Here is a 23,692-nt window from a genome sequence, read left to right as displayed (position 1 = left end):
ACCAATATAGCTTGGACCAATGGGGGATCATTCAGTTCCTAATCTGTCTCCCCGCCCTGCTGGTGTGGCCGTTGCCAGGAAAGACTGCAGTCAGGAACTGGGGGTCAGTGAGGAGGACTCCACTTGCTGTATCAATGGCAGCACTAATGGCAAAGCTCAAGAATGTCACAGCTATATGTAGGCCCACGTGCTGGGCTTTGGCCTCTCGACTCTACAGAAGACACAGGAGTGATAAGGTCTGCTACGGAGCCGAGAGGAGGGATTATCTGGCAATATACAGACGCTGTTCAGTGCATTTCCGAGGCCCAGCAGTGAAGGAGCTGGTGCGTGGAATGCTGACTGGCTGGTGGAATGTTTAGAATTCCAATTCCTTTCCTGGCTCTGTGTTAATTCATCCCTCCAGCTTAAAGTTCTGATCAAAGACATCCCAGAAGGAACCACCATGTCTATTGACACTGTGGATGTGAGCAATTAGGGTTCAATCCCCCCCTTCCCCATGATAGAGTCCCTGGGTGACCTTGAATAAGCATGTGGGTCCAGATTTTTAAAGCAATTCAAGCGTTCAAAGATGCAGATAGGTCTCTAGTGGGATTTCAATAACTGATTTCAATGGGAGTTAGGTGCCTACTCTCTGTATCTTTAGATGGCCCAATTCCTTTAAAAATCTGGCCCTTAAGATCTCTGGGCCTCAGTTGCCATCTGAAAAATGGGGATAATGGCACTTCCTTACCTCATCACGGTGCTGGGAGGGTAAATCTGTTTGTGAGATGTGCAGATACTACGGTAATCGAGGCAACGGAATCACATTATATATCTGGGACGATACACGGGGCAGAAGAGCTTTTCCAGGCCCCATATGTAATAAAAGGTTTCAGACGTTCATTCATCTAGAGATCAATGTATTTTCCCCACCGTCTCCCCAAAACAAAAAGGGATTCAGGGGTGAGCGGCAATTACTGCTATTCAAAGGCAACACTGGGCAGCCTGGAAAGATGCCGGCTGTCTCATGCAAAACCAGGGCGCTAGCCGGTGTCCCTTTTTGTTTCACGATTGTTTTGTTTCACGGGCTGCAGTGCTGAGTAAAGGGTAACCCTGCGCAGAGGGCCAGCGTGCGGCTTGTGGGGCACTATACCCTGGGTTGAGGGCATGTGCGGCATTGAAGTGCTTGCTGCACAAGGTGAATTGCATCCAAAGCAAACGGGCATAAAACCAGGGTAGTTTGGGGAGGCTGGAAAATCTTGTCAGTGGGTTTTGGTTTTGCAAACTCAGCAGTGATAAGCATCCCTGTTCCATTTTATTCCAGGCTCCACCAGGGCCAAATTCCCTGCTGGTGTAAATGGGTGGTATCAAGGGAGCTGTTCCAATGTACCCCAGCAATGAGTTCAGCCTGCTCTTTGGATGGCGCTCAGCAAAAGGGCCTCAGGCTCCCCTCGAATCAGGACAGCATTTTCATCCCAAATGAGGAACATCAACTGCCCCGGCCTTTTCCCGGTGGGAAAAATAGGATCTTTCAAAACATCCGGGAGAGGGGGTAGTTAAGGATGGGGGGTAAGGGAGAGACAGAAGAAAAATGGCCAAGAAACTGGAGTGCTTGAGCTGACAAGCAAGAAACGCTGTTGATGTGTTGAAATTAATGAAGACTCTGTGTTCATTTACCACCCTACCGTTCGGCACAGTTGTCCTGGCAACGGAACACTGTCATCTTTTTGTAGTCGAAGAAGGACACACCACGCAGCGCCCGTCGGCGAGTGCTGTCCACGTAGCAGCCAATGTATTTTGCTGGGGAAAAGAAAGAGAAGACGAATTTGGCTTGTTATGAGACTCCCAATATCTAAGTCACTCGTGACTCCCTCTCTCTCCGAATTTGAGCCTCTGGCTAAATATTATTTTTCAACTCTTCAACATGAGTCAGTTCAGCTGGCCTAGAAATGCAAGTCAAGGGGAGGGGGGAAGGGGGAGCAGGAATCCATCAGTGAAGCACCCACGTAGGTGCAAGGAATGAATACACAGGCAAATAAAGCATGTTCCCGAGAAGGAAGGGAAGCAAAATGAGTTTTTCAGAGCCCTGGAAGGCTGAATGCTTAACTCATTCGCTTAACTCCAGTCAGTGCACGTCCGGAAAGGAACCATCACTAAAGCAATAGCCCATATTCCAGTGGGAGGTTCTGCTCTCCTCAGCAGCACTGGTCTCAGGGGCAGCCTGGCATAGGAAGGGGCTGAGGGGGTTGAATTTGGGGAGGTAATTTGTGACGTGTTTAGTGCTTGGGAAATGGCGAGGCTGAGAATGCAGGCCAGGAACACAGCCCAGACGGGGCCTGATTCATCTCTGTGTTACTCTCGTTCCAGGCCGGCAGAACGCCATGGGAATTAGAGCCCTCCCCGCTGTGCAATCCGAACTTCTCGGCCCAACCCAGAAGCCCGCTACTCGCTGTGCATCCCGGCACAATCCAGGGATGGGCACAGGGGGCTAAACATCCCAAGCCCAGTGTTGGTTCTCTCAATGCCATCCCACCCTGGGCATCCCCATGACCATTGCCACATGCAATGTCCTCTCTGCGGGCCTGATCCAGAGCCCTGGAATTCAGTGGAAAGATTTGCTTTGCCTTCAGTGGGTTTGGATCAGCTCCTGTATCATCATATTCCCAGGACATGTTGTGACTAGGGGCCAGACTGGGGCAGAATAACTCCCAAGACAATCCAGTGTGCATAGGGAGCTCAGCCCTGCTCCCCTCTCCACAGACGTGGCCAAACTGCACCCACCAAATCTTCTCCTTGCCTCTGTGAGGGCAGGAAATGTGACTGGGGCTTAGGGTTGCCAGCTGTCTGGTTTTCGACCGGAAAGTCCAGTCAAAAGGGAACCTGTCCAGTGTCCAGTCAGATGTACTGACTGGACACCAAAAGTCTGGTTACCACATGTGGTCAACCCGTACCAGCCCCTGCTCAGCTGGGACCACCTCCTACCTGCATCTCGTGGGCAGGCAGGCTGTGTGCCACGGGCTGCAGCTCCCAGCCCAGCAGCAGAGGGAGGCCAACCGGCGTGGGGAGGGAGGTGGAGAGGATCGAGCGAGGAGGAAGGGGGAGAGGGGAGGGCAGGGAGCGACAGGGGAGGGATGGAGAGAAGTGAGCAGGGTGGGCATGGCCTTGGGGAAGAGGTGAATCAGGGGCGGGGCTTCAGGGAAGAGGCGGGACTCGGGGAGGTTCTGGCACTCCTGTGTCCGGTTTTCAGAAATTAGAAAGTTGGCAACCCTGCTGGGGCTGCTTCTTATAAGTGGAGGATGTAGGAAGACTCCTTATCCCTCCCCCTACACACACACACGCACACGTATCAAGGGCCAGGCGCAGAGCAACCCTAAATGGTTACTTGCTCTTCGTTTAAATAGAGATGATTCCGCTGCTAATGGGATGACGGGCACTAACACTAGATGTGTAACACAGAGAACAGCTGCAGGCATTGCCATTTCACAGCCGTTGCCTTCTCTTTCTGAATGGGCTTTTCTTCCCTTTGATGTTTTGAGGACAAGATTCCCTTTTCATCTGCAGAATCCCAGCCCTGTGCACAGTCACGAACAGCTCAGCTGCTTTCTCTCCCTTTGTTCAGCGTTGGCTTTTCCCCTCTCATTCTCTTTCAGGGATCAGCTCCTGGGGGAAGGGGAATGCAAAGGGCAATTGACTGGCAGGCTCTGTCGCTTTGCTTCTGGCAAGACTGCAACACTAGGCTGCTGTGATTTGCACTGCTCAGTATTGTCAAGAAATGGGATGTCTTCACACGCTGCCCAACATGAGCCACGTAGCTCTGGCTGTCTTTTCCCTTGTTTTGAAGTTCTCCTTGCTGTCCTCTTCTCTTCCCTTCTCCTTTCAGGTAAGGAATTACCTTGGTCACAGAGTTTATTGACAGAACATTGCCTGGCTCCAAATCACTCAGTGGGTTTTCCTTACCCTGATTATGTAGTGTTAAGTGTTTTGCCAGCCAGCCGAAGGTGCAGGCAAAGGGAAAGGGGTCTACCTCCATGATGCACCATGATAACAGTTGGCCTCATTCTCCCTCCTCTCAAGTGCGCTCGTATAAACCAGGAGTAGCTCCGTTATAGTCCATGGAAGTACTGGTGTATGTGAGAAGAGAGTCAGGCTAAGGCCTGTGTCCCAGGATGAACACAGAAATAGGTCCGGCGGCAGGTGGATGCAAAGCCTGGGATTTGTAGCTCATGATGCAGTACGGGAATAGGCAGGCGGCATGAACACGGAGGGGCCAGCTGAGCTACACTTGGTGCAAGAACAGAGAGGCAGCAAAGGTGGCTTCATACATTGTTGCACCTCCCTCTGTTCTTGGCCTGGCCCCCAGCATGAATTAAAGCAGCCTCGAGGCTGCTCTAAATTACACTCAACTTCAACAGCCCCTATTCTATTATATTCTATATCTAAGCTTGGAAGGATTAGACTTTTATTGGTCAATGTCAGACGATGCTGATTTCATCATGCACACGCCAACCGATGAAAAATATCTCCATCGATAATCATCTAAATTTACAGAGAGGCAAAGTAAGACAAATGCTGCTTGAGAACTTAGAGTTTGATTTAAGGACTTTTACTTGGTATATTTTGACAGGGGCTGTTGACAATTTGTGTTTTAACAGTTCTACAGCTTTAACTCTTTCAATTTCAATGTCTGCTGTCATTAAATAATTATTGTCTGAACTCCCCCCCCCCTCCAATTTCCCATGAAAATTTAAATAGATCAAAATGTTATGTACAACTGTGAATATTTAAATGGATAAAAATTGAAAAGAAATGCTTACAAATAAACATCAATATTATACATTGACGTTATATTAAAAAAATTGAATTCTGCCAAGCCTATCTATATAGGTTCTTGTACTGCATTCACCTCTGTAGTGTCTGAGTGCCGTCCAGGAGCGAATACATTGCAGCAGCTGAGAATAGCCAAAGCAGAGAAGTGCTCCAGCTATATCGCTTAGGGCAGAGGGTAAAGAGGAAGGCAGTGTCAGGCTGGCTATGTAAGTGGGACACAATCTGAGAAGGCCGGACGCTCAGGTATTTCCCAGTGGAAAGCCTCTTTGGATTAATGCTGCCGGAATGGTGTGAAGGGGCCATAGGGCTACGCACAGTTGAGCTTTGTGTCCTTATCTCAGGCACAACGTGAGGAGGGGTGTGAAGACAGGTTCTGTATCCCAAGTATGGCATGTGGCAGATAGCCAGGTGCTTTCTCTTCCTTGTGGGTTTGCAGATCATGCCACAGCTGTACAGGTAGAGCAGGACACTTTTCAAAGCTTGGGCATTTGCATTCTCTCTCCTCTGTTTCCCCCCATTTTCACCCATTTCTATGGGCAAGCCTGTGGCTACAGGATTCAATTCTGGCTCTGAACAGTAAGTGTGAATTTTGGAGAGTCTAGGGCATGCCCCTGGCCTGGAGAGGGCACTTCCAGTATCTGCAGGCACAAGCCAATTGCGGGTGTTTTGGCTCAGCTTACTTTATTGCTCCCTGCTCTTTCCTCTCTCTAGCAGCCTTACAGCACTATCTATCGGGGGATGAATTCTCTTTTTACCTATCAGCTAGAGGAAACAACACCCCAGGTCATTCAGAGCAAAGGCTCCTTGTATTTGCAGAGTGAACAGTTGTTTCAGGGCTAATTCATAAAAACCATAAGCTATATACTATATAATTAGCACAGTCCTTTCAAGGACTTGCCTTACATTAAAAAATAATACAGCAGCCAAGGCCAGGAAGATGGCTCAATCCATCATGTTTAGCACCAGTCAGTTGATTCTTCGCATCACAGATTGAGGCAGAATACCTAGCGCTTCAAGCGAGAGAGCCGAGACAACAAGGCAGCGATGCTTAGGAAATTAGTGCCAGCAGGCATGGCGAACACTTGGAATCAGATGGTGAGGCTGAGGCTGGTACCCCCCTACTGTGCACAAGCGCCATCAGCTCCACAGAGCTACAGCAGATAAATCACAGAGTGCAGGTGTAACCCTCTGGTGAGCATGTGTCATAGGACTCCCACCGTGCTGCTCTGCAGAGGAAATGCAGTTACAGCCCCTATGGCTTTAACAAAGATGGCTATTTTAGCTCAAGATGTAGTATCTCAGGCATTTAGCTCTGGAGGTTGCCAGTTCAATTCCCAGCCTGCCAGCTAAGAGGGCAGCCGTCACACATGCTTGGGCAAAGACATCTTGGGAACAAAGTCATCAGTGCTAACAATGAAAGAACCCCCACCATTGATGGCAGCGGGCCTGGGATTAAACCCAGGTTTTACCCCATTAAAATCAACAGAAGTCTTTGCCTTAGCAAGGCCTGAGTAAAAACACACTAAGGTCTTCGGGATTTAGCCCTGCGTGTTGGTTTCAACTGCTACGCTATGGAACTTTAATTTTGCACCTACAAAAAGATCTGTCCATTGTTTTTCAATTTGCATGTAAAAACTAAACGATTTCCCTGATGGAAAAGAAGCAATTCTTAAAATTACAGTAAAGTCATAACATTTTTCCATAAGTTTAGGCATAACCCATGGCTAACGTTAGAATTGAAGTCTCACTAGTAGAAAACATGCTCTTACTTGGGCTTGGAAGAACAAAAACGGGAAAAGAGAATATAATGGTGGTGAACCAAACGAATGTTAATATATTGAAGAAGGGTCAGATTCTGAACAAGGACATAAATCAGCACAGGCCTGTTGATGTTAGTGGAGCTATACTGATCTACATCAACTGAGGATCTGGCCCTGACTGTATGAAGCAGCTTTCCACATCAAGGGGCTGAGATGGTAATAAATTGCAAAGAGAAACTGAGGCACCTCAATGTCTTTGCTTTTTATTTTTATTGGTGCATTTGATTGTCACCAGATGCTGCTGTCTCAGCCTCTCGAGGAGGATGTTGTGCACTGGGCAAAAGGGCGAAATTAACCTGATTGATGGGTAACATTTACTATAAGGGGTCATTTGCTTAGTAGGGTCTTTTTTACCTTGAGTTAACTGATGGCCACTTAGCTCAGGGCAGTTTACACCTTGACAGAAGCAGGCGTGGACACTCTCCAAACATTTGTTCCAGGATACAAACGTGTGTGCTTTACGCGAGGCTTGGGTAGGGAACAGGAAGTCAGGGAAAGGCAACATGCTTGGTGCTCCTTCCTGCACACTGCAGAGAATCACAGAGATGCTCGAGGGCCTAATGCACAAGGATGAGTCTCTGAGGAAGCCTACTCCATTTTGAACTCTGCAACATGGAGCTCTTCAGAAACAGGGAATGGAGCCCAGGAGTTTCTAAAGTGAAAGGAAGTCAGGCCTGGAAGTCTGTTCATTGGGGCTTTCTGTTGTTGTGCATCCCTACAACAATCTCTAGTCTACAAGATATGTCCTGAAGTGTGAGGTCTGATTCCCCCTAGCCTAGCATGCACAAGGACAAATGCTATCAATGGACACAAAGTTACTTAGCCTTTCTTAAAACACAGCAACAGCATTTGACTCTGACCTCCTGTGGCAGGAGATGTATTAGCTTTTCTTTGTTCTAAAGGCAAGAAGTGGCTTGGGCAGGTGGAGAAGCTGGAGGCAGCAGGAGCAGGCAGATAGGAAAGGTCAGAATTATTGGACAATGCAAAAGGAAGAGGGAGACACACTGGGCCAGGGAGAGAGAAAGGAGAGGAGGAGCAAATCTGCAGTAAGCAGAGTAATCTCCGTGCACATCCTGTTCTTGCTGCATCATGCAGTGACAATCCAGGGCTTATGAAGCTCTTAAAGGACTGTCAGGTCGGTCATGCCCAACAAAGGAAATTTGTTCCATGCTACAAGCCATTGTTTGTGAGCAAATATTTTTCCCCTCCATGACTTTAATTAAATGTTTACGTTGGTTTTAAGTTATGATGAGCAGAAAAGCACTAGATACTTTTAGGTGCATCATCTTGTGCATCATCTAGGCTCTGCTCCTGCAAACACGGATTCATATGCAGAACTTTACTCATGAATGAAGCCAACAGGGGAACTTACTGGACATAATACAACTCCTTTCCCCTAGGTCAGCAAACCGACTGGGTAATAGCTTCCGATCATTACAGACCGAGGCCACATTCAAACCAGCAATGTGGAGGTTAGACTTCTTATGCCAATACAAATCCGCTGAGCCATGAAGTCACCCAGAATGTACTGTCTTTTTAAAAATAAGGCAGCTAGCATGGACGAGGTATGGTCACCTCTATATCTCTAGCCATGTGTCTTTCTTTCTGTCATGCATTTTTATGCAGCTGAAGAACTGAGCGGGAGTTAATTTCGATTTCATCCATAGGAAATTATAGTTACAATACCAGTAAATTGGGGGAAAAGTGTGCAAAGCAGGGACAAAAATGACACTGAGCTAATTTAACAGGACAGAAAATGAGGCTGCACCAATGGGACAATTACCATTTGGTTTGAAGCTCAGCAGGTACCTTGGTCCCTTCGCCTCGTCCGTCTGGCGCCCATGAGTGTTGCATGCTGAACCCGTCACGATACAGTTTCATTGAGGTCACAGTGCTGCATTCTGCTGGGCATCTCAATGTGAGCTGCTTGCTCACGGCACGGTGTCAAGGGGAAAGCTGCTTGAAATGGCCGATGGGACAATACGCAGTTCCCTAACACAGTCGTTGCCGCCTCGGGGAGCTCACAGAGAGCTGCTAGAGCTGGGTCATTGATTTGGGTATCCTCACCGAGGGAGTTCTCAGACCTGCTACATCATCTGTCCTGTCGAAAGGCAGAGTGAAATAGGCCGGCACTGTCATAACATGACCTCTGCCTTCTGAGATGAACAGCCGTGCTCCCACACACACAGACAGGGCCCTGGGTGTGATGAACACTACATTCCGTCTGGATACAGACCGCATTCAGGTCGCTTCTCCTGCTTTCAGTATGGCTGGAACTGTTGAAAACAGCATGGGGAAAGCATTGCACCAAGTTGCTGTAGAAGTGATAGTATCAATCTTCTATGTGGCCTGAACTGGCTGTGGGGGGAATCTGTAAGAGACCTGGCACCTACAAACACTTCCGAGAAATGCTATTATTGCTCTCTGTTTTTATTTTGTTGCTGTATTTCACAAAACCTTTACTTTCCAAAGGCTGGTGAATCAATATATTTTATGGAAATGTACCAATTGTCCCAGATCTTTGTCTAATAATAACTGATGGATTCACAGATCTTAAATTAAGTTGAAAGAGAAACCTTTATTTGAAAGAAAAAAAAAGTTTTAATGGCCGAATGTAAATTTGTCTGTCACTTTAACGGAGGTGGGGGTCCTGAGACGGTGTAGATAGAAAACCACATTTCATGTCTGAAGCATGATATAGGGGAGAAAATAGGCTGCAATATGGCATACAATTTTAACAGTGAGAATAATTAACCATTGGAACAATTTACCAAGAGTTGTGGTGGATTCTCCATCACTGACAATTTTTAAATCAAGACTGGATGTTCTTCTAAAAGATCCGCTCTAGGAATTATTTTTGGGCAGTTCTCTGGCCTGCGTTACACAGGAGATCAGATGAGATGATCACAATGGTCCCTTCCGGTCTTGGAATCTACAAATATTGCACTCCGTCATGTAAATTGCCAGTAGGTTCAGAAGCAGACCCGCCTAGATGATGGAGTGATGTCTGCAAAATCGCACTTGCATCACAAGGAGGACACGGAACAGAGCGAACGTGACTGGGGTGGATTCATTTAAACATTCAGAGGAATAGCCAGGGAAAATATATTGCACTATTCAGGCAGCTCTAATTATGAATGAGAATACTGTTGAAGACTGGGAAACCTCACTAACACTGATACTCAGGTAAGACATTGTGCACCAGTTACCCTCGCCAGTCACAATTAAAGCAGGCAGGCACCCATGCTAGATGCTTTGCCTGGGGTACTGTATCACCACTAATAAGCGTGGCCAACATAATTCTCATTGCCTTCACCTTTTCTTTTCTAATCAGATACAAAAATACATGCTCTGCTGAAAAGATACATCGCAGATGAAAGTCACGTGACATGTTTGTTCAGTGAACTGAACCTACAGCCATTTCTTGTGCCGATTTTAAGGAAGAAAAAAAGCAGTTTCCCAAGTGCTGGGTGGGTAGTCAGCTATTTGGTAATCTGTTAATGTAACAAGAAAAGGAGTACTTGTGGCACCTTAGAGACTAACGAATTTATTTGAGCATGAGCTTTCGTGAGCTACAGCTCACTTCATCAGTTCTGATGAAGTGAGCTGTAGCTCACGAAAGCTCATGCTCAAATAAATTCGTTAGTCTCTAAGGTGCCACAAGTACTCCTTTTCTTTTTGCGAATACAGACTAACACGGCTGTTACTCTGAAACCTGTTAATGTAACGTTTATTAATCTGTTTTGACGGGAGATGTGCAGTTTACTGATTAGGACAGGAATCGCCCGAGGCATGCAACTCTGAAAGTATCTCTAATCTGCTCTTGAATGTGCAGAAGTCAAATGGTTTCTTTAAAACACGTTCCTGAATCCTACCGGGGTCAAATCTCTTTTATCTCTGGGTTTGTTTATGTACCCCTTACTGCAGGGTGTCAGAGCCCCGTCTTCATCCTAGACCTAGAGCAAACCTGTTAGCTTTAGATGACCACGTGCCCTAGTTTTCCATCAGCAGGGATGTGACCACAAGCATGGGATTCAAAGACACAGAGACAAATACAGTTTACCTTCAGTGTTTTCTTTCAAGTGGAGCCCTTAATCTTGCTTATTATAGAATCATAGAATATCAGGGTTGGAATGGACCTCAAGAGGTCATCTAGTCCAACCCCCTGCTCAAAGCAGGACCGATCCCCGACTAAATCATCCCAGCCAGGGCTTTGTCAAGCCTGACCTTAAAAACTTCTAAGGAAGGAGATTCCACCACCTCCCTAGGTAACGCATTCCAGTGTTTCACCACCCTCATAGTGAAAAAATTTTTCCTAATATCCAACCTAAATCTCCCCCACTGCAACTTGAGACCATTACTCCTTGTTATACTCCTTGACTTACAGCCAAGTCTCAACCTCCTCCTAAAAATGGATTCCCAGCTGTATCTCTGACATAGGAATCCTGCTGTGGTGAGATTATCCCATGTCCAGGCAGGTTGTTAGAACCTATTTGACAGCAGTGAAATTACTTTGGATTTGTTCCTGTGACACAGAGATGAGAATCTGGCCAAGTAATAATAGTATTCATGTGCTTATTGGCTGCCGGGGTAATCGAGATGATTTACAGGGTAAAAGACAAGAAACCTATGTCTGATCTCAGACTGGTTTTAAACCAGTGCTGTCTTCACTGGAGTTACTCTGATTTACTCTGAATGAACTGATCCAAATCTAGCCCCAGTCCTGAGGAGCTTGCAGCATAGTGTCACAGACGACAGATCCATCGGACTAGAGCCTCACAGGGCGTAAATTAGTGTAAACTCAGCTGAAGTTGATGGACTGAATCTGGCCTGTAAAAAGTGGAGACAACTGGGGGCAAATCACAGAAGGGGGACCAGGTTATTTTTATACATTTTCCCCCAATTGGAGCACCGGAGACACACACCCTAAGTAGTCTGAAGATGGAGCTTGATACATTTTTGAACAGAATTATCTGATCTCTTTGCCTGTGTTCCTGTAAACTTCCATATTGTTTCAACCCCATCATTCCCATGCACCAAGCTCATATTCTTATTGACTTCAGTAGGTATTGGATCAGACCCACAGAACAGCTTCATTATGGGCTCACTCTGGCTTGGAAAGCAATCTGCACATTGCAACGCACAATGTGGGCCTTTCATTCTCTCTTTCTTCATCTGTCTAGATCCATACGCCAAATCCATCACCTGGGTATCGAATGCAGCAGCAATGAACTTGCTAATACCAAGCCGTCCCGTGCTCCCAACTGATAACATTCTTCAGCTCCTGCTTGGAGTCTGCAGCCCTCACATCTACCTAAGCCAAAATCCGTACTCTCCACACCCCACTGCCTGGGTGCCATCCAAACCACAGTGCATCCCAGGAACAATACTGACTGAGTTTGGTTTTTTGGATTCAACTCGAACAGTTAAAGGTTGTCGGATCCTCTTAGACCTCTTAAAAGAACGTCTTAGAAACTATTAAAAGACTTTTGGAGGATGAGGAGAAGGCTGGAGGAAGATTGAGGGAAATGTGCCCTGATAACGGTAACCATGGAATAGTCATAGCGCATTGCTTCCAATTATTTTCAGCATAACTTGGCATTTCCACAATGCTGAACAGGTCTCAGAAGGTCAGCGAATTTTGTTCATGATCTATCCAACTGATATGGGATTACTCCAGTAATTTTTAACGGGCCAGTGACCGATGTGCATTATGTTTAGTACACTGCTCTTGACATATATGAGCTGCAACTTATTAGGAAGTCTACTGAATAATTAGGGAAATGCAAGGATAATGAGTTAACAAGGGGCTAAGAGAGGCATGATGAGCATAGTACAGCCCAGTTGGAATAGCAGAAGCTCAGAGTTAATAACACAGCTACCATGATATAATCCTGCTAAATAATGCATTTGGACAAATTCAGACCTGGTGTAACTCTACCGATGTCAATGGAACAGAAGTGAATTTGGACCATGTTGACTTGCTGGAAAATGGCAATCCAGCAAATATGTATTAAATCACGTTCCTACTACTTCATTCTCATCTGATGGCTTTGTTAGTGGTTAAATGGCATTAGCATTGTAAATATAATGGCAATATTAAGAATAAATGTCATTTTGTATAGATTGTGCCTTTCATCCCAAAGAATCCCAAAGCACTTTACAGGCCATGCAGCAAATACACTTTGTCCCCCACTGAAATGCAGCCACCTCTGCAGTGAAATATAGCATCTGAGCATGTAGTGTAAAATCAGGGCCAATGTCTTTTTGCATGCTTGGAGTCCCACCTCCAGTGGCCACGATTTGGCTGTGCGTAGACATCTGTTCCGTCAAGGAAGCCAAAAAAGAGACTCATCCAGTTAACTTTACCGAGTTATCCTTAGCTGGAACTACAGCCTTTGCATATCTTATCACTTGCAGGAAATCATGCTGCTGCTTCCATCCACCTCCAATGCCCCTGGGAAACGGCATTCGGCTTTGCACCGAAAGCAGCAGATGTCGGGAGGTTCATTCTTCTGCGAAAAGTGGATGCGCTGCAGCTAGCTTTTAAAAGGAACAGAGAGATCTCCATGGACACATTCCTGGGTAGGAAGGCTGAAGAAGAGGCAATCACAAGAACAAGCACGATTGTCCTGTGATCTCCTCTGAAATAAAAAGTGACCAAAAGGGTGCACTTGTGCTTTACGAGCACAGAATAATTATTACACCCTTGTGAATGTCGCCCTTTTTAGCCTGTTTCGAATGGTCCATAGACCGATCCTGCCTTCCGTGGGTGTGTTCATTGACCAAGCACGTCAAACTTGAGGATCAAATTCCCTGCTGGTGCAATTCCCTTGAAGTCAACTGAATTAGGCCAACGGAGAAGTGGGAGCTGGGAGCCTCGTATTAGAGCCCCTTTGTCTTCAATGGGAGCTGTGGGGTCTTAGCACATATGGAAACCTGGGCACTTATTTAGGAGCCTCACTATGGATTTGGGGAAGAAGGGGTTAAAAAGCAAAGGTAGCATCCAGCTCTCATTCACCTCCAGTCCCTTTGGGAATGTGACTGTAATAAAAATAACAATACCTATATGGTGATTTTCATCCGCCTGGAATAACTCTCCCTGGTGTTATATCCCGTAATATGGGATCTGAAGGGCTCACACGGAGAGGGCCTGCTCTCCACAAGCCGCTCCTCTCCCTGCCCCAGAGAGCCATCCATCACCTGGAGGAGACAGCTGTGTCGGTGGCTAGTGATGTATACTGAGAGCCTCTCTGCATGGGGCCGGTGACTTAGAGGGGCCTTTGATTTACAATACCAAGCCCAGAGTAAAACCCTCCCCTCACACAAATAGCCAGCCTGGTCATTTTTGCGGCACAGCTCAAGCGGCATATGGTCTTACGCGGGCTTTGATACGCTACTGTGCTCTCCTCAGGACCAAAGGTGAACCTGACCGCCTGCTGTCACTCGTATTGCGAGGTGGAGTCTCAACCCCTCAGGCTCTTCCTATCTGGCTGCTGCCCGCAGAGATTTTTCTGCTGCTCCAAGGAAGGGCTTGCAGCAGGCAAGGCTTTTCAGCCCAGATTCTCAAAGGTATTTAGGTGCCTAACTCCCATGGGGAAGGAGGCACCTAAATAGCTTTGAGGCTCTGGGCCTCCGGGCCTAGCTACTTGGCATCTAGACATAACAACACGTGATACCATCTCTGCTAAAACAAACTTGCGATGTCCAGGAATGCATTCAGTGGGATTGACTACAGCTGAGTCAGACAGTTCACTTGGCCTAGGGATCCTGGCACTGGGAATGGAACGGGTTCCTAGCGGTTAGAACAGGGGACCTGCAGTCAGGACTCCTGGGTTCTATAACCACACCCAGGAAGGAGAATATTGTAGTGACTGAAAGAAGAAGCGAAACGGTGTGAGTCAAGGTTGCTGGCTTTGCATACCCTGCTCTGGGTGGGGTATGGAGTTTAGTGGTTAGAGCACTAGGGGAGGTGGGGGCTGGGCAGCAAGATTTATTTGTTCCAATCTCAGCTCTGCTACTGACTTGCAGTGTGACCCTGGATCAGTCACTTAACCTCTCCATGCCTCACTTTCCCCACCTTTATAATGGAGCTGGTGATATTCCACTACCTCCAGGGAGGATCATGGGGCTAGTTCACTAACGGTTACGAAGTACTTTGAGATCCCCAGACAGCGGACGCTAGGGAAGTGCAAGGCGTGGATACTGCCAAGGCCTGCGATGCAGAGCAAGAGCCTGCTGCCGGGAGCTCTTTCGAAGCTGGCAGAAATCACGCGGCTCCGCTGGCTTCTGCGTCTGCTCCTCCACATTCTCTGCTGGCTCACGGGGTGTTAACTGTCACTTTGTTAGTTAAAAGCAGGATGAAAGAATTTCTCCGGGCTTAGCTTTAGGGTGGAGTAAGTATCTACCCTTATCCTGAAGGCTCCAGATCAAAGGACTTGCATATTTGGTGCGCAGTTTCTCCAGCCTAGATAACGTTCTGTTCTAAAGGGTTTACACACTAATTGCTGTATGCAATGCTAGTAGGATTGCGCCTGATGGCTCTTGGGTAGCAGAAAGCTTCCAGCAATGGGGCAGGAGTTTAGCTTGAGTCTGCTGTGTTTTCCACCACTGAGTCTGAAGAAGTGAACAGGGGCTGGACTGAACTGGTTTTTTGTGATTTTAGCAGGAGTGTCACCAAGTTACAGCTTGCGGACATACGCCGGGGGTGCATTTGGCCAGCTTGTTAAGGGCGTTTTTCCTTTCCTAAGGTCATCCTTAGTGTCATTAGCAATTCACTGCAGGGGAAATTCACCTCTGTGGGGAGGTCCACACAAGGACTAACCCTACAAAATCGGTCTGAGGTAAGGCCTAGGCCCTTGTGCTGTCACCTCTGCCCAGCGGTGAATTTTGCCAAGAGTATGGTATAAAGGCATAGGGTTCAAGGCCAGAAGGGATCACCAGATCACCGAGCCCGAGCTCCCAAATATCACAAGCAACTAACCCCACCCAGCCACCCCCCAAATGCCAAACAGACATAACAAAGAGACAACCCCTGAATGAGGTGCTCAGACATGCTTGGACACTCAGACCACAACGTACTTTACAGGAACACAGCTCGCTTCTCTGAAAAGCCGCACAACTGGGCAGTGAATGGCTGAAGAACAGAGGGAGACATTTTCAGTGGAGGGCACAAAGGAAGCACAGAATCATAGGACTGGAAGGGACCTCGAGAGGTCGTCTAGTCCAGTCCCCTGCACTCATGGCACGATTGAGTACTATCTAGACCAGCCCTGGCAGGTGTTTGTCTAACCTGCTCTTAAAAATCTCCCATGATGGAGACTCCACAACCTCCTTAGGCAATTTATTCCTGTGCTTAGCCACCCTGACAGTTACGAAGTTTTTCCTAATGTCCAACCTAAACTGCCCTTGCTGCAATTTAAGCCCATGGCTGCTTGTCCTCTCCTCAGAGGTTAAGGAGAACAATTTTTCTCCCTCCTCCTTGTAACAACCTTCTATGTACTTGAAGACTCTAGGGGAATGTCCACACTGCCACCGGAGGTGTCCTTTGCAGCTCGGATAGACACACACACGCTAACTTTGACCAAGCTAGCACACTAAAAAGAGCAGCATGGGCTAACAGTTCGAGTATAATCCCATCCGAGACCCGAGGTGAACCCTTGGGCAGCTCGTCCATGCTGCTGCGCATTGCGATGCTGCAATCAAAGCTAGCACAGGTTTGTCAACCCAAGCTGGAAAGGAGGAGTGCTCATAGATTAGGCGGTAGGGCCTTGATTAAGAAGGGAGCATGGGCACGCACACTGGGCCCAGTTCTGTCCTCCCTTACACTGGTTTCACACTGTGGAAGGCCCTTGAGTAGGGTGTGGTTACTGCCAGTCCATACTGGTGAATCCGCCCGATTGTCTTTATTGGGTCTACTCAGATCTCATTCAGGCTCCATTTGTTCACAAGCATCTCATGTTGGCCTCGCCGGCTCTCGCTTCCTCTTGTTAATTACGGCCACAGCTGCTTATACCCGGTCTGAGCACTGAGTTCCGTGCAGTTTGATTTTTTTGTCCTGAGTAACCAAATCTTCTCGTTCCATTATAAAACAAACAGACAAGTAAACTGCTAATAAATAAAGTAGCATGTACAATATCTGCGCTTCGAAATGCAGGGAAACTTATGCAGATGAGGCGTTGCCAGAATGTACTGAATACAGCCCCAAAGTCTCCCTCTGTCTCACATGCAGCCCCGTCTCTGATTGGGCTGATTCTCTACTGGTGATTTCGCAGAAAGCCAGCAGAGGTTTCTTACGGATGAACTGGCTTTGCTTAACTCGAAGATTCTTCTGAATATGATTTGGGCCGGTTACTTGCTGCGAGCTAAGGTATAAACCGAGTGGTAGCAGCATCTGCTTTCCCTCTGAACACAAAGTAGCCCCTTTTCTAGGAGTCGCTAATGCAAGTGTGGAGTCCAACTCTTGTCGCTCATGGCCAGCCCCAATGTGCATTGATAACGATAGCATCTCCCTGCATCAGTCCCCATCTCCATCGTTAGGAATTAGAAGCCATTTTATCAGCAGTTAATTGCAGTGGACACATTACATATGGCCAGGAACAGGAATGCTGCATGTTTTTTTATGGTGACAGACAGCTGATTCTCGCTAACCATCTGGTCGAGATTCTCTGCGTGTCAATCCAAATTAATCTAATGAACACGACCACATGCGTTTCAGAAGTGGGTTTCCACAGATTCCTCTGTTGTAAGTATAAGAACACCACAAGGCTGGAGAGGGAAGGGCAGACTATTTATTTGGGCATTATATTTCCCATCTCCTGTTATGTGACATGAAAGTCACTTGACTGGAGGGCATTTACTTTTTTCCAGCTTTGGAAAAGCCTGTTTAGTAGGGGATTGGAGCATGCATCATACACAGGTCTCTAGCGACCTGAAATGACTTAGCTGCCACTACAGAGCATTGCAATGAACTGTCTAGAGAGCATTTTCATCATTGTCCTCTACATGAATAAGAACCATTCAGCTGTGATTCATAGGCCCTATACTGCTAATTGCCAACAGTGATCCAACTTGAGCTAAAGCAGCTGGCGGATGTGATTTTGGAAACCGAGGACCTGAGAGGCAGATCCGTGGTGCACAGCATAGTGACAGCTGTGAAATTCCTAGCTTGCAATGATTTATTACAGCATTCCCCCCACACACACCTCAAGAAATACATACTCAACCTCTCAGTGAACTTTTCCATGGAAGGTTACTTCTGTGCATAATTAAATGTTTCACTGGTTACTTATCTGGCACATTAATGTGAAATCCCGACTAACTGGGGGTATGTTGTCATCTCCATACTCACTGTGCCCTGGGCGTTATACATACAGATTCCCATGCACACTGATGAGATCATATTCCCATCTGCACACCTGGCAAGATGAAAGGTAGCGGGGGCAGCATGCTCAGCGAATGGCACCGGGCGAGGCACCTGCTTGCAAGGGAGTTGTGCGCGTCTGTCATCTCTTTGCTGTGGCTTTGTGTGTGGACATTTTACATAAGCTCCTTGTTGTGTGAGTGACAGTTGCTATTCTAGGGCAAACGCTAAGTGCAGGGGAATTCCAAACGGAACACAAAATATCAGCCAATTAACAATCATTTCTGCACCCACGATGCAGAGGTGAGTTCCTGGCTGGTTTCAGTGCTGGAGCCATTCAAACACACAGCATACAGCACCTAGGAGTATTGTTTCAGGCCTAATCCTTTTTGGTGCAGAGCATTTGCTGAGGGGGTGCTGCACGCCACAATTCCCACCCACACCACTGGGAGCTGAGGATGGAAGTTAATCGGAATTAGCCTGTAAATTGTTCAACATTTATTATCCCTCGATGCTCAGATTCTGTACAAAGGGGCTGATGCTGCAAAATGTCCAGGGATTCAGAGGTAAAGCATAAGCTTTCATAGGTAAAAACCCCACTTCTGCATCTGAAGAAGTGGGGTTTTGACCCACAAAAGCTTATGCTCAAATAAATCTGTTAGTCTTGAAGGTGCCACCGGACTCCTCGTTGTTTTTGTGGATACAGACTAACACGGCTACCCCCTGATACTGGAGAGGTAAAGCAAATACACAGGGATCATATTGTGCAAACGGATTATGAGAAGCCATCACCTCTTGCGTATCTCATACATCCCACCTCCTTTATGTTCTTTCCAGTCCTCCTTTGCACCTCCACAGCCCAGAACCACAAACATTGATCCCTGCAACCAGAGCTGCTTGACACAGTCGCTGCAGATGAATTAAATCCTTTCATCCATTTGCCAATTGTTGCGGAGCCTTTCTCGCAGCTTGTATGGGCCAGACGCCAGCCTGTGACTTAGAGGGGAAATGCCTGGGAAGAGATTACCTTGCTACCTGCAGGACACTCGCCCATTAATGCTAACTCAAGCAGGACGCTCACAGAACTATCCTGGGGAACAGAGAGAGAGAGACTGAATTAGTTCACAATAGGGGGACATGTGAATGCTCCCAACATTCCTTCACATGCTCAGCTTCCTAATGGCTCACGATGTGTTTGTCTGGTTTTGCAGGAGGTCTCGTCTTTCCTGTGGACGTGGCCCGTTTTTAACTATGTGTTTTTGCAACAGAACTGCACCAGCAATTAAATACCACTGGTGACGATAATATGGCCGTCCACATTGTTTAAGGTCCACATAAGCCTTTCCTGGGAAAAGCTATGGAAAGAAATCATCTTCAAAAATATACCAGGGCTTGAACCTGCTGCTGGAGCCATCATCAGTAGTTACTGCTGCTATTTCGTATTTCATTTTGGGTTCCCATAATGGATAACGCTGCCGCTATTTCCCTAAATACCAAGGCAATCTATTATGCTGCTGTCACAGGTGCACTGTACTGTAGCAACATGCTATATTGCTTCTTCTCACCAGCCCACTTTATTAATGACAACAAATTGTAACAGCATTCACACTCAACCAAAGACGCAAGTTAGTGCTTCAAGGGGGAAAAACGAGTAGATTGAGAACTCAAGGCAAAGTGTATTTGCAGAGTCTAACTGCCTAGTAAATGTACCGTTCCCGTTCATCTTCCGATCTGGGAACACGGATTGCAGGTAATTTTGTGTCATCTTTGGATACTCTCCTGACACCTCATCCTGTTGCTCTCGTCTGATATTTAACGCCATCAGCATATGTAGGACAATTTTCTAAAGCGAGGCTTATCCCGGGTCTGAAGCAGTAACCCTGGCATACTGGCCTGGATTTTCAAAAGTTGCCACTAGTTTCGGGTGCTCGACTTGAGCCATTTGGGGCCTGCTTTTCCAAGGTACCAAGCAGCCCCCCGCGCTCCTGGAGTAGGCCCCAGGATGGAGAGAGCCAGATGCAGCGAGCACTTCTGAAAATGCAGCTGCACACACACAACCTTAGAGCACCTCAGAGAGTGTGTGTTTGTCTGCGTATACTCAACCAAAGGGTCAATAAGTGAGCTTTTAAAAACCAATGAGAACTACTAAATTAGCTTATCCTGGGTAATGAACAACATTTTAGCCGATCCACCATATGTTGTACGTTATTTACCGACAGAGAGAAGGACAGTTGGTATATCAGGACATCTAAACATCAAATCTGAGCACCTACTGCAAATGTAATTGGCTGTACTTTAATTTCCCATTACTTTAGAAGGAATTTGCATCCACCCCTTCACCCAGAATGCCCACATTAAGTAGGTGAGGCATACCAGAAGTATTAATAACAACAAATATTGGGAAGGTGTCTTCATGATCAAAGGCATGTCCGTGTCTTTCTGGGCGAATGTTTCAGGGTAAGCAACAAGACTGCTATAACCACAGCAACCGAGCGAGGTGATCCATTCGTCTCCCAGTTCGTACCGATGGCACAAATGCTTTTAGAGACTCTTCGTGGAGCAGCGGGAATGTTCAGAACAGGAGGAGGAAATCAGGTAGCTCCAGAAGTAGGTTTTGGGTTTCTTTGGCTCTTGCAGTCTACTGCGCGCAGCAAACATCCATGCAGGACAGTGGTAAGCAAAAAGATGCAGGATGCCTTTTCTTGCTAAAGAAATGGATGATGCGCTGCCTCTCTGTGGCACCCTCTGGCACGAATGGAAATAATGACTGGGAATAGACAAAGCTGGCTAAGCCACCCTGCTCAGTAAAGAAACAGAACCTATGATTGCTCTGCATCCCCCATAAAATAACTGTCCTGTCAGGTACTGTAAATTAGGTTCTCAGAGACGATAAGCACATCAGAAGCCACGCAATAAGTCACCACACAAAAGACGCTGTCAGCTGAGGGTAAAATCAGTAGCAGGTTTCATTTAAAACTGAGATAATGTATATTTAAAAGGGGATTAGGAGGGGCTGACAGGTGTTGGTCTGTCCCCAGTGCCCTCTCGGTCCCCCGTCATGGTGCCAAAGCTGAACCGCCAGGGATGTATAGTTCAGATAGACGCAAAGAGATTGAGGATGCTGATTTTGGTGCAAGCTCTTTGGCTGGTTTAGAAACATCACTGATCCACTGCAGTGCTGCCTTATCAGCTCCAATGCACAGAAAGCTTGGGAAACAGAAACTCACTTCAACGTGTGGGTTTCGGTCTTTCTCAGGCTTTCAATTAGGCATCCAGCAGGACCATTAAAAATGGGTGGATTTCAACGCACACCCATGGGAGAAGCTCAGGTTGTTTTCAGATTAGCGTTCCCACAGGCAGGTGCCAGTAAAAATACAGGGCAAGATGAAGATCCTTGCTAATCTCAGTTACACCAATGTAAATTGAGAGTAACCCCACTAAAGCCAATGGAGACACAAGATAGTGTAACTGAGATCAGAATCTGGCTCAAGGTGTGCCTAGCAAATGAGACTCACTCAATGCAGGAGACACAAGAGCATATTCAAATCCGTAGGGCCAATGGGACATAAATTGAACCTCAGATTCAACTTGTGTTTCTCTTTGCTTGCCAGTTATCCTCTTGAAAGTTCCCTGAGGGTTAGTTGGATGTTTGCAAGCACCACTTATCAACACCCTAGGGGAGGCAGATTGTTTTGGTCTGAGGCCCTTGGACGTTCGAGATGAAAATGAGCAAAGGAAACTTCAGGCTGAATATCTGGGGGGCGGGGAGGGGGGATTCCACTGGCTGAAGGCATGAATTCCCAAAGGAAGTGGGGGAAGCTGGGTTGAGTGAATTATGGAAAACCAGAATCGCTAAAGCCCTGGAAAATGCCCTACAAGGGGATGGATGAGCAAATATCAGGGACAAAACTCCTCTTGACTCCTGGGGGCCAGGATTTTGCCCAGGAGGTTTGCTATTAGTCTCTGCCATTTCCCTGCTGTGAATATATGCTGTTATTCAGCCTCTCTTCCCACAGCCCCATCAGAATCTTACCTCTGTCCTCCTCTTTCTCACGGACCTTCCTCCCTTTGAGAGCTCTGCTCCAGGCCCCGCCATAGTCCCCCATTTTGTTCCTCTCCGGCGTATCCTTGGAAATGCTCTTGAACCAAGGCCCATACCTCCGGACAGAATTCCGAGCCTCCGAGGTCTCTTTGAAGCCCCTCCCGAGCTGAACCACCCCCAGATACTGAAACGCCGTCCCTTCGCTGGTGCCATCCACGGGGTTGGGTTCATTCTCTGAGATGGTGGGCTCCCCCGCAAACCCAGAGTGCAGAAACACCAGGCTCCCGGCCGTCAGGTACAGCGCGATCAGAGTGAAGAAGCGCACGGGTTTCCGCCTGAAATAACGCTGGAACTTTACCAATAATTTGGCCATAGCGCCTTCATTACTCGCCTTGTGTTGGGTGGGATGTCGCCGAGCAAATTCAGCAACTCTAGTCTCGCCACTCTCTCTTCAAGTGCACAAGAGTGGGTCAAAACCGGCTGATATGAGAGAAGTGGGAAAGGAAGGACAATGGCCTTTTGTCAGCCGTCCCGCTGCGCTGGTTCAATTGCTGAAGTATTCTCCCCTGGTGTTATTTTGGGATCAATAAGTACCCACTAAAGCAGAACGGGACTGTGTACAGAACTCATACAGAAATATTTTAGAATTCGATAAAGTCCGAAGGGGCTAGGGTAAGAAGATGGAGAGTCTATTTTTCAGTTCCCGTTTTGTGCTAAGAAAACGAGGTATTTCTCAAAGCAAATCACAGTAGCTCCCATTTTATTCTTCTCCTGTTAACGTTCCTAAGGGGTGCTCTGGAGACTCCACTGATGGCAGGATCATGTTAAGAAAATTGAGTGTTTGAAGGTGATTTGAAAGCTGATCAGCTGACACAGCTCCCCTCACTGGCTTTCTCTCCTTTCAGCTCCTCAGAGCTGGTTCTTGCAGGCATTTCTGTAATGGAAATGGCACCGTCTCCCTTTCAGCGAAAGAATAAAAGGTCCCTGGATGCATCTCCAGGTACGGAATACTGACTGGAGCCCTTTGTTTAATGAACCTCCATTCATTTCGGTCTCAGGACAAGAAATCTCTACCTGCAAGTCAAAAGGAATGACAATCATTAGAAAAGTGTTCAGAAGGCTTTAGGGACAGATTTATAGCATCTGAAGCTGCAAACCCTCCCCCAGACAGATCCCAGTCAAGATAAAAGACAACTCCTCTTCTTTCCTTTTGAAGCTTAGCAGTCTGGGATATTTGCAAATTAACTTATTATAAGAAATCCAGGACTGTCCAGGCATGTCACACTTGTCACTGTGTCATACACTGCGGCCACTTGGAATTTCCTGGATTCAGCCAGGATAGAACTCAGATTCTCTTGCTCTGAAAGCACAGGTCTCTGCTACCTAAGGGAGAATCCCTATTAGCTATCAGCTAACTCTTTCAATCAGCTGGCAGAGGATTGCAGCATTTCATACAAAGTGCATCTTTGTGCATCGCCTTCCTGTCATGGTGTGTGTAAAGCCACAGCCCCAAACAGCTGCCTGCATGTGTTCCCGTCCCAGCCCGAGCAAAGGCAGACTTCTCGGAGAACATCCAGTCAACCGGTTGATGAGACCCGGTTCAAAACACATGTGTCTTATTGTTCCTACAAATTCCCTGTTGGCTTGGCATATGGTTCCACA

General features: G+C 47.1%; 1 protein-coding gene across 1 annotated transcript in view; it reads right to left on the bottom strand.

Moving 5' to 3' along the window:
• The window catches only part of WSCD2 (WSC domain containing 2), a 74,906-nt gene extending 52,503 nt beyond the window's left edge, over window positions 1–22,403 (bottom strand). Inside the window, exons 1-2 of the mRNA XM_077835005.1 lie at window positions 22,022–22,403; window positions 1,665–1,779 (exon numbers count right to left, since the gene is read on the bottom strand). Coding sequence (XP_077691131.1) covers window positions 1,665–1,779; window positions 22,022–22,403 — 497 coding nt within the window. The remainder of the gene's footprint in view (window positions 1–1,664; window positions 1,780–22,021) is intronic.
• Between the last annotated feature and the right edge of the window lie 1,289 nt (window positions 22,404–23,692).

The sequence above is a fragment of the Eretmochelys imbricata genome, chromosome 15, assembly GCF_965152235.1.
Source record: "Eretmochelys imbricata isolate rEreImb1 chromosome 15, rEreImb1.hap1, whole genome shotgun sequence".
Taxonomy (NCBI): Eukaryota; Metazoa; Chordata; order Testudines; family Cheloniidae; genus Eretmochelys; species Eretmochelys imbricata.
Note: the sequence above shows the minus strand (reverse complement) of the source record. Positions and strands in the feature narration are given on the sequence as shown.